Source organism: Sarcophilus harrisii, chromosome 2 (genome assembly GCF_902635505.1).
Source record: "Sarcophilus harrisii chromosome 2, mSarHar1.11, whole genome shotgun sequence".
In the NCBI taxonomy this organism is placed as follows: Eukaryota; Metazoa; Chordata; class Mammalia; order Dasyuromorphia; family Dasyuridae; genus Sarcophilus; species Sarcophilus harrisii.
Genome location: NC_045427.1, coordinates 58,689,130 through 58,704,232, shown reverse-complemented (window position 1 = coordinate 58,704,232; position 15,103 = coordinate 58,689,130). Strand labels below are relative to the sequence as shown.

The following is a 15,103-nucleotide window of genomic DNA, read 5'->3' as shown; positions in this document are numbered from 1 at the left end:
GGTCATCAAAAGTTTGGATTTGGACAGTAAAGGACAGAAAGTCAACTATTATACCTCCTACAATTGAGCTACGCAGCAGAAAAAAATCATTCCAAATCTTCAATAATGGCAATGACTATATATGCTTGTGGAGGCTGATGAATTTAATTAGATGATGAATGACATTCAACTTCAATTAGGATTAATTGGTCCAAATTTGCTAGCGCAGCACTCGTCAGCAGTCAGTTAAATGGCCTGCCACATAGTTATGCTAAGTGATTTTTTTTTTTTTTTTTTTTTTTTTTGCTAAAAAGCTCAGGCAGGTCACATCGAAAAATCAGATGGATCACATCAATAGGCTCCATGGTAGACACTCGAGTAATAGAAGAACACCATCAAATGTACTGAAGACATACATATATACACAAACCTGTGTATCTATGTATACTCCAATAATTAGTATATTGAAGACATATATACATATACATGTACATGCATTTCATGTATGTTATAGCATGTTGAATGTGTATGTATATACATTTACTTTAATAATTTGTGATAGAAAATTCACTTGAGTGTACCTTAAAAAGTTATTCCTCATGGCTAAACTGACAGACCCTGATAGGCTACTACTACAATCACATAAGTTTTCCTGATTCTATAAGTGATGTTTCATATCCCCTGCAGTTAATATTTGGTCCCGGTTTTTCTCATAGAGTTCCAGCATCGTCTGTGTGTCCTGGTTGGCCTCAATTACCTAAAAAAGAAGCAAAAAAGAAGGTAGTTGATGAAATTCATTTCTATAATTAGCCAGAGGACCACTCTTCGAAAGAGGAAGAGGTGGATTGTTGCTTTACCACTGAGATTCAAATAAAGGAAGTGGTCAGACCCATCCCAGCACGCAGGAGTAAATTCTATGGATCCCAGAAGGACAAAGCTAGAAGGGACTTCTGAGACTATCTCAGCCAATCCTTATATTTTATAGATGATGTTATAACATTAGACTGTGAGCTCCTCAAGAGCAGGGATTGTCTTTTGTCTTTATTCGTATCCCCAGCACTCAGCCTGATGCCTGACATCATTAGTGCTTAATAAATATTTACAGACTGAATGAGCAACTGACAGAATGGTTCCCAAACTTGGGTCCATTCTCTACCCTCTTTTAGGCCCTGCTCACTAATCCTAGAATTGTGGCTCTTAGGTTTTTTCCGTGGCATAGACTCAGCACCTAACCCTGTGACAATCCAGTGAAATCTATGGACCCACTCCCAGAATAGTGTTTTTAAATGCATAAGAAAACTATGTAAGATTACAAAAGAGAACAATTATATTGGAATAGTTATTAAAGTGTATGTGTGTGTATGTACATATATATATGTATATATATATATGTACATACACACACACACACACATATATATGTAGGTATATTTAAAGTTCATGGGCTCCAAGTTAAGAATTCTTGCTCTAGAGTCAAATATAATATCTCACTTATCTGGAAGTAATTTAATTTAGCAACCTCATCCACATAGAATGTACTGTTTTTTCAGTCATTTCAATCATATCTGATTCTCCACGACTCCATTTGGAGTTTTCTTGGCAAAGATACTGGAATTGTTTTCCATTTCCTTTTCCAGCCCATTTTACAGATGAGGAAACTGAGGCAAACAGGGTAAAGTGATTTGCTCAGGATCACACAGATACGAAGTATCTGAGGCCAGATTTGAACTCATGAGTCCTCAGTTTTTCCCCAGCACTCTGTGAACTATGACACCCCATTGTGGTCCATGAAATATATAGCCAGGAGCAAAAAGGGCCCCCTGAGGCGTCTAATCAGATGTCTCCAAGAATGTAAATTAAGTTCATGCAATTCACAGAAGAATTTTTCTGGCCCTTGTCCAATCTACTGGCTTGTTTTAGAAAGGACTCTAACAAGTTAGGATAAAACTAGCATCTTCAGTCACAGGGGATGGCAGATACACACTTGTGAGGAAGACAACTGGAAGAAATGGAGAGTGGCCAAAAATGACCAGGAACAGCTGCCATTCGTGTTATTCTTGACATATTAAAGGCTGAGATGTGAAGGGGACACACACAGCTTGACAGCTCCTATGACCATCACTGGACATGCCCCAGAACAGTAACTAATGCTCCTTATGATGGCAGGAATCTTCAAAAAAAGTATGAATTTTGTTTTGTGTCCTCTGGGCTTTACAGGAAGCCTGCCATTCTCAGGGTTAAAATAAAAAGTGTTTTTGTTATCTGGACAATTCACTTTAGCATGGTGAGTGCTGCAGGTACATCTGAAGAGAGAGAACCTGGGTTCAAATCCCAGTTCTGACATTTACTTCCACTTATAGTGAAGGAAACAGACCTTCATTTCCTTAACTTGAGAAAAAGCAGGGCTGGATTAAAGGACTTTCTAGGTCCTTTACAGATCTATTAGCTCTAGTTATCATTTCCTGGAAAAGCTGAATAAAATACCATCAGTACTTTTCTTCCATGAGTTTAAAAGTATAATTATTTCAGCTTTCTCCCTCCTGCCTACACACAAAAAGAAGAACTACTAGTAGTAATGGTGGTGGTTAGTACTAGAATAGGAGTACTAGGTAGTGGTGGTGGTGGTAGAAGTAATAGTAGTAAAGGTGATGTCAGTAGTAATAATATTAATGATAGTAGTAGAAGTAGTGATGGTGGTGATAGTGGTAGTAGTAGTAATAGTGGTGGTGGTGGTTAGTACTAGAGTAATTGTACTAGGTAGTAGTAATAGTACCAGGTCATCATAATAGTAGTAGTAGTAATAATGCTGTGGTAGTAATAGTAACAGTTAGTAGCAGTAGTAGTAGTACAGGTAGTAGTTGTAATGGTGCTTAGTAGTAGTGTAGTAGTGGTAATGGTAGTAGTGATGATGATCAGTAGTAGAGTAATAGTACTAGATAGTAGTAGCTGATCATCATAATGTACTAGTAGTAGTACTAGTAGTGGTTAGTAGTAGTAGTGTGTTGGTAATAATAGTAATCACAGTGACGGTGGTGGTAATGGTAGTAGTGATGGTGGTTAGTAATAGAGTAGTAGTACTGAGTAAGAGTAGTAGTTGATCATCATAATGTACTAATAGTAATACTAGTAGTAGTTAATTATAGTAGTTGTGTTGGTAATAACAGTAATAGTAATTGTGGGGGTAGGGATGGTAATGGTAGTAGTGGTAGTAGTGGTGATGGTTAAGTAGTAGAGTAATAGCACTAGGTAGGAGTAGTAGCTGATCATCATAATGTACTCGTAGTAGTACTAGTGGTGATTAGTAGTAGTTGTTGTGTTGGAAATAATAGTAACAGTAGTGGTGATGGTGGTGGTAATAGTAGTAGTTGTGGTAACAGCAGTAGTAATAAACACTTATAGAGAACCTTAAGGTTTGCAAAGCATTCTTCACACTTTATCATATCTATTCACACAACAATCCTGGAAGGCAAGTGTTATTATTATTCTCATTTTACAGAAGAGGAAACAGAGGGAGATATAGATTAAATATCTCGTCCAGGATCACATAGATTGTGCCTGAGGCAGAATTTGAACTGATCCCCAATCTGGTGCTTTATCCACAGAAGCACCTCACTTAGATGCCTGTGCTTCTCTCTGGGCTTTTTTCTTCTCTTTCTCTATTTTCCTCTCTATTCCTTCCCTTCCCCCTCTCCTCCTTTTTCTTCTTTCTTCCCTTTTCTGTGTGTGTGTGTATATACGTAATGTGTAGATACATACAAACACACCACACACACACACCTCTCTGGGTTTCCATTTTTTCAGGCATCAAACGGGCATAGTATTTGTCCTACCTCCCTAACAAGGCTGCTGTGAGAACCAGACATATTTAATATCATGGATGTAAGGCTGGAAGGGACCTTAGAAGTCTTGAAAAACAATATCCTAATTTTTAGAGATAAGGAAGTTGAGCCCCAGAGAGGGTACGTGATTTTTCCCAAGAACATACAACGATGCTGAGATTTAAACACAGATTTTCTAATTCCAAATCCAGTGTTCCGAAGTGTTTTGTAACTCCAAAAAGCACTACAGAAATGCCTGCTGTCACCACCTTTCTCCTCATCCGTAAAATGTGGATGGTCACACCTGTACCATTTACATCAAGAGACAAGCACCCGGAAGGTCCTTTAAGAATGTTAGAAATGTGAGTTACTGCTACTATTACCCTCCCGGAAGAATCCAGCCATGTTCCCCTGAGAAGAAAGTTGAGGAGTCCTGTTTAGAACCAGGTAATGTTAACTCCTCTTGTAAACTAACTCTTGAGGTTCCACGACTTCCCAGCCCCTAACAGATGGCTAGTGCCTCATTCCAGCTCATAGCATGATGAGTGTCTTTCTGGAAAGCCCCAGACAGCCTGCTGTTCTTGTGAGGACTGGGGTAAACATACTTACCAGAACAGGAGAGGGCACTTTGAAAAGGGTTTGCTTAATGAGCCACTCCTCATACAGCTGGTGGATGGCTTCCAAATATTCCTGTAAAGTCATTCAAACACACAGAGCTATGGTGAAATCTCTACATCAACAAAATCTCCTTCAGCACTCCAACTCTGGCCATCAAAGGGGACGGTCAAATACAGCTACCAGGCTTGGAACTAAGGCTTGTAACGAAAAATGGCAGATTCACAACTGAGAAGTTTGGCCAGCAGAACAACATACAGAAGTCATTGTACTGTGGGCATCTGGAAACGCTCCCAGATCCTCAGCCCATCTATACCTTCCCCTCAAGGCTTCACCTAAGCACTTGGTTGTGCAACAATCTGATGCATCTATCACATGTTATTGTAAATTAGTTACTAGTTACATGCATTGAATCTCCATGGGCCAAGACTTGGTATAACAGAAAGTAGCTGGAAGTGGAGTCAGAAAACCCATGTCTGAATCCCAGATCTGTCACTTAGTGCCTATGAGACTTTCAAAAAATCAGTTAATTCCTCTGGGTCTCAGTTTCCTCATCTGTAGACTGTGAGGGATTCAATTAGATGGTTCTTAAGGTATCGTCATCTTTAAATGTTTAATCTGTCAGATCTCAACTTTGTATTTCTCTATCCTAACATAATTCTCTAAACACAGTAGCTGCTTTAAAAAGGTTTGTTGAATGAATGATAAAAAAAAAGAACACTTTACTTGAAGTCAGAAAAATGGGATGGCAGCCTCACTATTTACTTAGTAGCTGTGTGACCTTGGATTTCATTCTCTGAAACTGAGGGCGGCTCCCTCTCGGAGCCTCAGTATATTCCTCTGATCAGAGATTTTGTAGCTGAAAAGGATCTCAGAGGAAATGTATTCTGACTCCCTCATTTTACAGATATGGAGACTGAGACCCAAAGATCATAGAGGGAGATCACATAGACATCACATCCTGGTGTTTTAACTTCAAACCCAATGCTCCTCTCTCCACATGTGATGCTGCTTCTTGAAGTCCCGACCTCCTTCCCCACCCACCTTCTGAAGATCAATTCAGTCTAATCCAGTAAGCCTTTATTAAGCTTATGCTGTTTTCAAGGAATTGTGCTTGTTGTTTGGGATTCAGAGACAAGATGGGAAAGAGATTCTCAAAGATCCTTTTGGAAGGATATAACATAAAGACAGAGAAGTATGCAAGTGGCCGTTTGAGGAGAGAGAAGGATTACTGACAACTCAATGGATCAGGAAACTGATTTATGAGCTATATCTGGAAGGAGGTTAAGAATTCTAAGAGGCAAAGACAGGAAGAAAGAACATTTTGTACTTAGAGGCAGCTTGTGCAAGAACATGGAGGTGGGAGATGAAATCTCGCTGAAACGAGAATATGTGCAAGGATCAGGCAGAACCACGTGTGCAAATTTCTCTGCAAACATAAAGCACTAGATAAATGTAGGCCACATTTATTATGCGCTGTATTAAGTTACACCGATACATCAAGTTAGATATTTTTCCACCAAGCATCTTGATCTCATTTCATTAGCGCAAACTTCTGCTTCCCTAGCTGTCGCAATTCAGTTTCAAGCCAGAATGACATGAGACTCCCATCTGTCTTGCAGCTTTGACTCTTACCTCTCCAGCAGCAGCTGGTCTCCTGCCTGGCCTCTCCTCTCTCCCAGAAGACCACTGCCTCTCTGTGGCCAGCTCACCCCAACCCTTCATCCTTCCTGCCAGCAAACCAGTCACCTTCACGGCGACTCTCACGGAGGCAAAGAAGGAAGCTCTCCTGCATTCCATTAGGCCTCTGAATGTTTGGCAGCCGTGGCAATTTCCTAACCAGAATCTTGGAACAGGACCACTACAAGAGCCCATACGATCGCTGTTTCTGTTGTTCGCACGACTAATTATTTTCCTAATGTTGAACCAGCCTTTTATCCCTGGAATGAATCCAACTGGGTCACAGCAAGTAATTTGGGGGCCATATTGCTAAAGTCTCTTTATTAGGATATTAGCTGAAATTTTTACTTCAGTGTAGAAGAATCATCAAGCCTCAGAGCTAGGTAAAACTTAGAATCTAATCTAATTGTCTGCCTGAGGCATCAATCCCCTCCCTAGCCATCCCTTTCTTTTCTGAACATCCAAAAAGACAGATACCACTCTGTTCCTTCATTGTTGTAATAAGGAATATGTTGAGAAACCATAAAACCTTGATTTTTAATCACTAGATGGCATAATAAAAATTGCCTTTTCGTTCACTCTTAATAGCAATAGCTAGTTTTTATATAACACTTAAAGCTGCAAAATGCTTTACATTCTACCATGTCATTTGATTCTTAGAATAACCCTGTAATGTAGGCACTGCTATTGTCCTCAGGCAGAGAAATGACGTGCCTTGGCCAAGATCACCCCCGAGGCAGAATGAGAGCTTGGACCCCAAGTCCAGGGCTCCGTTCATTCATTCCAGAGTAACTGGCTTCTTTCTTGAACCAACTTTCAGGAATGGTAACTGATCTCCCAGAGGGAAGTGCCAGATCTTGGGTTTTCAGACACATGAACAGCTAAGAAAATGCCCGCTATAAGCCTACAGGAGAGTTGGACTCTGCAGGTGCAGCTCTACTTTATAATATGATACCACTATGATCAAAATTCATGGTGATTGCACTTAACTGTCTTCCTGTACAGTGTGTCTGTGTTAGGGCCTTACTATTCTTGTAAACCATAGAGCCCCATAAAGGCAGAATCCATCATAATAACCCTTTAACCAGCCCCCAGTACAGAGCAGGGATCCCTGCACACAGCAGAAGTCTAATAAGCATTTGCTGCTGGATTGGTCTCTAATAGCAATAGTTTCTCCTTCAAGAAGTGACCTTTCCTTACTGAGTCCTACAGACCCAGGAGAAATTAAGGGTTGACAGCAGCAGTGACACTGGTTTAGCTAAACCAATGTTCTTATATATAAAGTTCCCACTTCATAATTAGTAGGGGTAGTAAAGAGACAGCAAATTAATTTGATAATTATTGAGCACTTACTGTGTGCAGAGCACCATGCTAGCACTGGGGAAGGAATAGTGCTTTGTCAGACATGATTCCTGCCCTCAGGGGATTTGGAATCTAGGGAGAGGTCTAGAGGAAGGAATTGCATAAATATGCAAGACATTAATTTTGCAATCATTATAGTGCAAAACAAGCTCTAAAAAGGAAATAAGAACAGAGAAGAAAAGCAGAGCTTTCTTCCCATGTCTCATCACGATGGGAGTTCTCAAAAGTGATGTAAGGAGAGGGGAAGTTCTAGAAGGGCCAACAACCAACATCTCTCAGGCACGTAAGCATACTGGGAGCTAGGCAGGAAGAGGCACAAAGTTGAGGTAAGACACAGAAGGAAAGAGAGATAAGACTAGAATGGCAGGTCGGCATGTCGGACTGTAGAATGTGTTGAAAACCAGGAAGAAGAAAGGCTTTTGTAGATCCACTAACAGACTGGATAACTCGGTTAGGGGACCAGTCTTGGTAAGTCTGGAGATGCACAGTGATTAATTTTTTTCTAGCCACAGCAACTGCTGAAGACTCTCTATGAAGGCAAGCAGGGACAGGAATCTCCATGCATGGACAGTAATCTGCACCACAAACTCTCTGATCCTTGAATTATTACAGTAAAGGGGGAGAAGAAGGGGAAGCAGCAAAGGCACAAATAATAAGGCTGGAGGAAAGAAGGGGCTTGACTCTGAATACAGAAAGGGTTTCCTTACCAGTGGAATGATTTTTTCCTCCTCCCTGCATCTCATCTTCAATCTTTCGTAACAAATCTCAGGAGAGGTCCGGAGATAAACTGCCATTAGGAAACAATATTTGAATGTGCAATCACTGGGAAGAGTTTTACAACACAGTTATTGAAAAACTGCCTTTGACTTCTGTATGCAAAAGCTGATTAGTGAATGGCAAAAAACTAAAGAAATGGGAGCTAGAATAATCATCACTAAAATTCCTACATTATGGGGCTGACTTTGTCCACAAGCTTAATAAGAAGCAGCACTTTAAGGTTTGCAAAGTGCTTTGCAAAATATGATCTAAATTTGACCTTCTCAAGGCAGACAAAGCTTTAAATTACTTGCCCAGGGCATAGATAAATGTAAATATTTGCTTATACAATTAGGTCCTAATCAGTGTGAATAATGAATGCTCTGAAGTATATATTTAATTGTATATATTCAAATTCAACTATGTGAAGTTATAATTATATAAAATATGGTCTCTGGTTCCAGAACTCATTGCTCCATAGCTATTCTTTTATCTTCCTCCTATTAACTTTCTATCAAATTCAGTGTTTTTTCTACTCTACTAACTCTAAGCTCTTCCATTAGATCATGAGCTTCTCAAAGGGAGAGGGATGTCTTTTGTCTTTTTTTCTATTCCCACAGTGTCAGGCATCCAGGAGGAAAATAATAAATGCTAACTATCTCTAGCCAACACCTCTCTCCAAGAGCTTCAGCATGGAAAAAGAAATTTCAAAGCAATAAAGATTTTATTTAGGCTAGCCACAGGTCAGGTAGACACACTGCTTACCTATCAAATCGACTGAAACATCGATGTTCTTCACAATCCAGTCAAACCATTCAGATAAGACCACGTAATCCACTTCAGGCATCTTGCCACTGAAAGGAGAAAAGCAATCGTCACTGTTCTCCTCCTCCATGCCACAAGGTGCCCCATAATACCCCAAGTATCAAAAACCATTGGGGCTGGCCAGTCCATGCCAGCTCTTTGCATCAGTTGACCTTCTCTCTCACCTGCCTCTTCATCAAGCAATCTTTTGTCTCCTTCAGGACTCAATTCAAACATCATGGCCTACATGATGAACTTCCCCAATCCCCCTCCCTGCTGCTGCCTCCCTCTCAATTTTAATTTCTATATATTCCATATATACTTCCTCTATTTACATGTCATCTCTCTAGTCAGAACAAAAGCTCCTGAGGAAGAACTATTTCATTTATTTTCCTTGTGTACCCAGAATCTTCCAAGATGTTTGACATATAGTAGGTGTTTAATGAATGTTTCTTGATTGATTGTATTGAGAGAGAGAGAGAGACAGACAGACAGAGACAAAGACAGACACAGAGATAGAGAGACAGAGAGTGGGGAGGGAGGGAGGGAGAGATAAAGAGAGTGGGGAGGGAAAGAGGGGGAGAGAGACAGAGACAGAGTAGGGAGGGAGGGAGACAGAGAGACAGAGGGGGGGAGGGAAGAAGGGAGAGAGAGAGAGAACATGTACATGCCTTGGGTATCCCCTCAGAAGTTCCTATGGTGATGGAATGGCACTATCTACCATTTCTCTGGGACAACTTTTGTTTCTCTGATCCTATGTACTTCTGTCTCCTTGTTCTTTCTCTTTTCTCTGCAATCTTTGATCTTGTGAATCATCATTTTTGCAATATCTTTATAAGAGGTCATATCCTCCATCAGTGAATGTTCCCCAAGACTCTGTCCTGAACCCTTTTCTCTATACTGTTTTACTAGGTGATTCCACTGGCTTCCACAAGTTCAATTATCTCTATAATGATTCCCAGATCTAGAGACCCAAATTTGGTCTCTTTCCTGAATTATAGGATTATACCATCAACTACCCACCTTTTGGACATGCTCTGTAAGCATCATAAACTCAATATTAGCAAAACAGAACTCATATCTTTCTTTCCAACCCTCCCAACTTCCCCTAGTATTATCAAAGATAGCACTATCCTGATATCCCCAGTCACCAAGCTCACAGCCCTGTTGTCATCCTTAATACCCCACTCCCATTCACCCAATATAACTGGTGAGTTGACAGGTTTTGTTATTTCTATCCCCTCCTCTCTACTCACACAACTGGATACATCCTTTTCACTATTATAATAGCCTTCTATCTGGTCTCTTTGCCTCAATTCTCTGCCCGTTCAACTCCATTCACCACAAAATGAGCAAAGTGATTATTTCCCTGCTCATTTCCCTGCTTATTCCCCTGCTCAAGGAGCTTAGGTGGCTCACTATTATCTCTTGGATTGATTATAGAAAAAAAAATAAATAAAAATTAAGTCCCTTGTTTGGTATATGAGGCTCTTCACAATCTGGACTAATCTTACATCTTTTTCCTCTCCATGAACTCTACCATTCAGTGACACTGGCCTAATTATTATTCCTTATACAAAACACTCTTATCTCCCATATTTATGCCTTTGTAATGACTGATCCTCAGCCCTAGAATGCTATATCTCCTTCCCTCTACTCTGGCCCTGCTGCAGCTACTGCCTTCACGTTTAAGATTATCCCTCTATCTACTCTGTACATTTCTTGAATGTATCCAGGTATTTATGTTATCTCAATAAATCACCATTTAGATAGTGAGTTCCCTAAGAGCTGAGGCAATTTTTGCCTTTCCTTGTATCCCCAATAGCTTAGCATAGTGCCTGGCACATAGCCAATGCTTAATAAGTATTTGATTGACAGATTATTAGAAAATTGAACCACAGGATGACAAAAGTAAAAGGGACCTTTGAACATAAAATGTCAAGAGTTAGAAAAGGGCCTTAGAACAGAAAATATCAGAACATAAAATCACAAAATGTCAAAACCAAAAGAGACCTCAGAAAACAAATGTGGGAGCAGGAAGGAATCATAGAAGCAGAATGTCAAGACGTACAGTAAAACACAGTATGTCAGAGCTAGACAAACCTTACAACAAAAGATGTTGAAACACAGAACCATAGAATATCAGAGCTAGAGAGAACCTTGGAGGTTATGTAACCTATCCCCCCTTCATTTTACAGAAGAGAAAATGTGGCCCAGGAGAGGAGTGACTCCCCCGTGGTTGCAAAGCTTTGAAATGGTACATTCGAATCTCCCGGCTCCTTGAAATCAAAGGTCAACCCTATGGTGATTAGCAGAAAGTCAGCACTTGGCATCTTAAAAGAGTTTTCCTAATCATTTTATCTGAGAATGCTTTTCCCCAAAGCAAGGACAGAAATGGAGGGGAAACACAAAAATCACTGATGTACCACATATGCCATCTTGTGGCTACTAACAAGTCACTGTTTTCCTAGAATAGATGTTAACTAAAAAAAAAATAATAATCTAATGACGAGAAAAAAGATTTAAATCAAACTAAATTTATGTCACATTGGTTTGCCCTTAACACTTCACTCTCCTCCACCAAGAAAAAAATTCTGAGAAGATATAAAACCATTCTGAACTAGAGAAACTATTATCGTAAGCTCTTATTTTCTTAGGTCTTATTCCTCGTTCAGCAAAAAAGATACATTTATTAAAAGAACTGAACATCTGAACCAATATTTTCAATATTACTATGATTACAATTAAATTACAACTGACTCAAAAGCATCCATGTTCCAATAGGTTTCTATTGATAGACCAACAGGTCTATCAGATATGGATTAGCCAAAAGCCTCTGTCATTCAACAGATATTCCTTAAGTGTTTGTTCTATGCAGAACAGAGAAATACAAAAATGATGTACAACATAGTCCTTTATGGACTTAAGGAAATTATAATCTAGTAAGGGGACCTGGATTGTACACAAGGATAAGACAAGGTAGAATATGAAGGGGACAAAGGAGAATGCAGACAAAGGAAAATCTGAGCAGGGAGGAAGCCAAGAAATTTCATGAAGGAGGTAGCACCTGAGTAGAGCCTTAGTATCCTATGAAGAGGTCTTACAGATCCCCTCATTGTAAGAACAAAGATTTAGGACAATAGATTTAGAGCTAGAAGGAACTTTAATCCAAACCCTTTGTTCTATAGATGAGGAAACTGAGACCAAAATAGATTAAGTTGCTGGTTCAAGGTTACACAGACAACAGAGTGGCAAAGAACCATAGAGATCATCTAATCCAATCCCTACATTTTGCAAATAAGTAAACTGAGGTCCATAAAGAAGGAACTGCTCCTTTACTCATAATTACCTGGCTCCTAAATTGCAGAGCCCAGATTAAAACTCAAGTCCTCCAAATCTCAAAATCCAATTTTCTTTTCATTGAGCGGCATCCATAACCAATGTTGGAACAAAACCAGTCTTTAATAAATGTAATTAATTCCCTCTTCCAGACTGAGTTGTCATTTAATAATCAGGTTCATCAAAAAGAAAAGATAAAAACCAATTATTATAAGTAACATGGATGGATTATTGTCCATGTTTTCTAAGATTACAAATCCTAACCACTATCAAATCCTGTTGCATGAACTCAAAAAAGCAAACAGAAGGTCCCCAAAATCAGAAGGAAAAAAAAAGTAACCTCAGTATTTTTGTTATTTTCAGTCATATCTGACTCTCAGTGACCCTTTTGGAGGTTTCCTGGGCAAAGACACTGGAGTGGTTTGCCATTTCCTTCTCCAGCTCATTTTATAGATGAAGAAAGTGAGACAAACAGGGTGAACCCCAGGGACCCACAGCTAGAAGTGTCTGAGGCTGAATTTGAATTCAGGAAAATGAATCTTCCCAACTCCACTTATCTGTCCAACCTTGGTATGCTACAATCCAAAAAACTGCATTGGATAAGGTGTCATTTTCAAATGCCCTGGACTGATACCCAAAATACCAAAGCTTCAAGAAAATGATCATTTATCTTGGGTTAAAAGATTATTTTTAGTTGTCACCGAATGGCAAACATGGAGAGCCTGAATCAAAGGAATTAATCAATAATCCAAAAATGTTACTGCAGTCAATAGGTTCAGCCTTCCAATCTAGCAAAACTCAAACCAGAGCCATGAGTGAATAGCAAAATGCATTCGTTGACATTTTAGGTCTTTTCTTTTCTATGTCATGAAAAAGAATGAGACAGTCAAAAGACAGCCGCAGCAAGCTGCTGGGAAGAAAAGCAGAATGAGAATTAGGAGAAGTGAGCTCTCATTCTGACTGACAATAATAAGCTGGTGACAGTGGGTAAAGCACTCTCCCAGGTTGGGTCTCAGCTTCCTCCTATCTGAAATGAGATGATTTACAAGATCTCCTTCAACTCCAACAAGAGCCAATGCATTAAGGATCTCTTCTAAGCCCGGAAGTCTACAATTCTATGATTCTAAATGTAAAGTCTTACATAATCTACAGCTAGACATCCTAAGTGAACAAGAATAAACAATGAAGATTGTGTCTAATGATAATAACAATTGACACTGCAATGCCACTTTTAAGAAATAACACACTCTCCTCATGATAAATCCTCTGAAGTAGATTTGTATTATTACCATTTTATAGCTGAAAGAACTAAGCCTCTGAGACATTAAGGAATTTTCCCACATTCACAAAGATGCTTAATAAACCATCTGAGGTGGGATATGAATCCAGTTCTCCTGACTATAAGTCTAAGGATCTATCCACTAGGATTTCATGATGTGCTAGATGACAGAAGTTGATAGACTGAGTCTAACATGATGTAACTTAATAAAGGTGATAAAGTCTGAAGGGCTTATGGGGAAGAAAGATAGGACTGGTTCTATTTGGACCCAAACGGTGGTCCTGTGACTAGAAGTTACAGGGTGACAGACTGTGGCTCAGAAAATAAAAAATTCTGAGTTGAAAGGAAGCTTGGAGGCCATCTGGTCCTACCTGCTCCTGGAGAAGACAAGACCCCACCACCCCATTCCCGACCTCCCCCCCAAACCCCATCCAATCCTCCAGGAGGTAACTGATAAATTGGTTAACTTGCCTTTGCTTAAAGTAAGATGGCCCTCACCATCCCTCCAGGAAGCTATCATTTGGAGCCAGACCTTAGAAAGTCCATTCTGACATCCAGCCAAAATTTTCTGGACTGTAATTTCCTCCTAATCCTAACTTCTGAGGTCAAATAGACCAAGACAAATCCTCCTCTTTGTTCCTGCTTTTAAAGTCCTTTTCTGTTCTCTGTCTCCTCTGCAAGAGGTTTGATCAAGGAGGAAGTTTCTATCCACTAGAGCTATTTGTTCAGCAGAGAATGGACTTCCTAAGAAAGAAAGTGGAGATCCCCGATTTCACTAAGAACTTCAGGTAGAAAGGAAGCAGCTGCCCATCATAGATGGCACTGAAGGGCTCTTGCTCCAGGCTGACGCTGGTCTCAGTGACTTTGGTGGGACTTTACAAATCGAAGAACCTAGATCTAAGTTGAATACTAGCCTGTTTTGAGAACTGCTCTCTTTTCTTCAAGAATTGATTAGCAATTTCAGGGAATCACATGGTCCATGAAAACAGGTTATTAATCAGGCAACAAGGATTTATTTATTAAGCACTTACTACATTCCAGGTACGATGCTAAGTCCTAGGGATGCAAGAAAGATGGAAACAAAATAACTACTCTCCAGGAGCTCTCATTCAAATGGGAGAGATAATATACACATTATGGATACAAGTAAGGGAGATGCAGGGCAATTAATCTCAGAGGGCAATGACTAGCATTAAGGAAAGACTAGGAAAGACTTCCTGGAGAAGGTGGGATGTTGGCCGAGGCATCAAGAAAGCCAGGAAGCAAAGATGAGAAGGGAGAGGATTCCGAGTATGGAGGACTATAATTAGAAGGGACCTTTAAGATTATCAATCTCTCATCTTAAAAAAGAGGAAACATGGGTCCAAATGAGGGAAGTATTTTCAAAGTTCATAGGATCCTAGTATTTCAGAGTTGGAAGGATTCTTATAGGTGACCTAGTCCAAGAGTTCTTAACTTGGGGACCAGAGAC

General features: G+C 39.8%; 1 protein-coding gene across 1 annotated transcript in view; it reads right to left on the bottom strand.

Moving 5' to 3' along the window:
• Positions 1 to 225: 225 nt before the first annotated feature.
• The window catches only part of TK2 (thymidine kinase 2), a 43,527-nt gene continuing 28,649 nt past the window's right edge, over positions 226 to 15,103 (bottom strand). Inside the window, exons 7-10 of the mRNA XM_003758387.4 lie at positions 8,976 to 9,064; positions 8,162 to 8,241; positions 4,407 to 4,487; positions 226 to 736 (exon numbers count right to left, since the gene is read on the bottom strand). Coding sequence (XP_003758435.1) covers positions 638 to 736; positions 4,407 to 4,487; positions 8,162 to 8,241; positions 8,976 to 9,064 — 349 coding nt within the window. The 3' untranslated portion in view covers positions 226 to 637. The remainder of the gene's footprint in view (positions 737 to 4,406; positions 4,488 to 8,161; positions 8,242 to 8,975; positions 9,065 to 15,103) is intronic.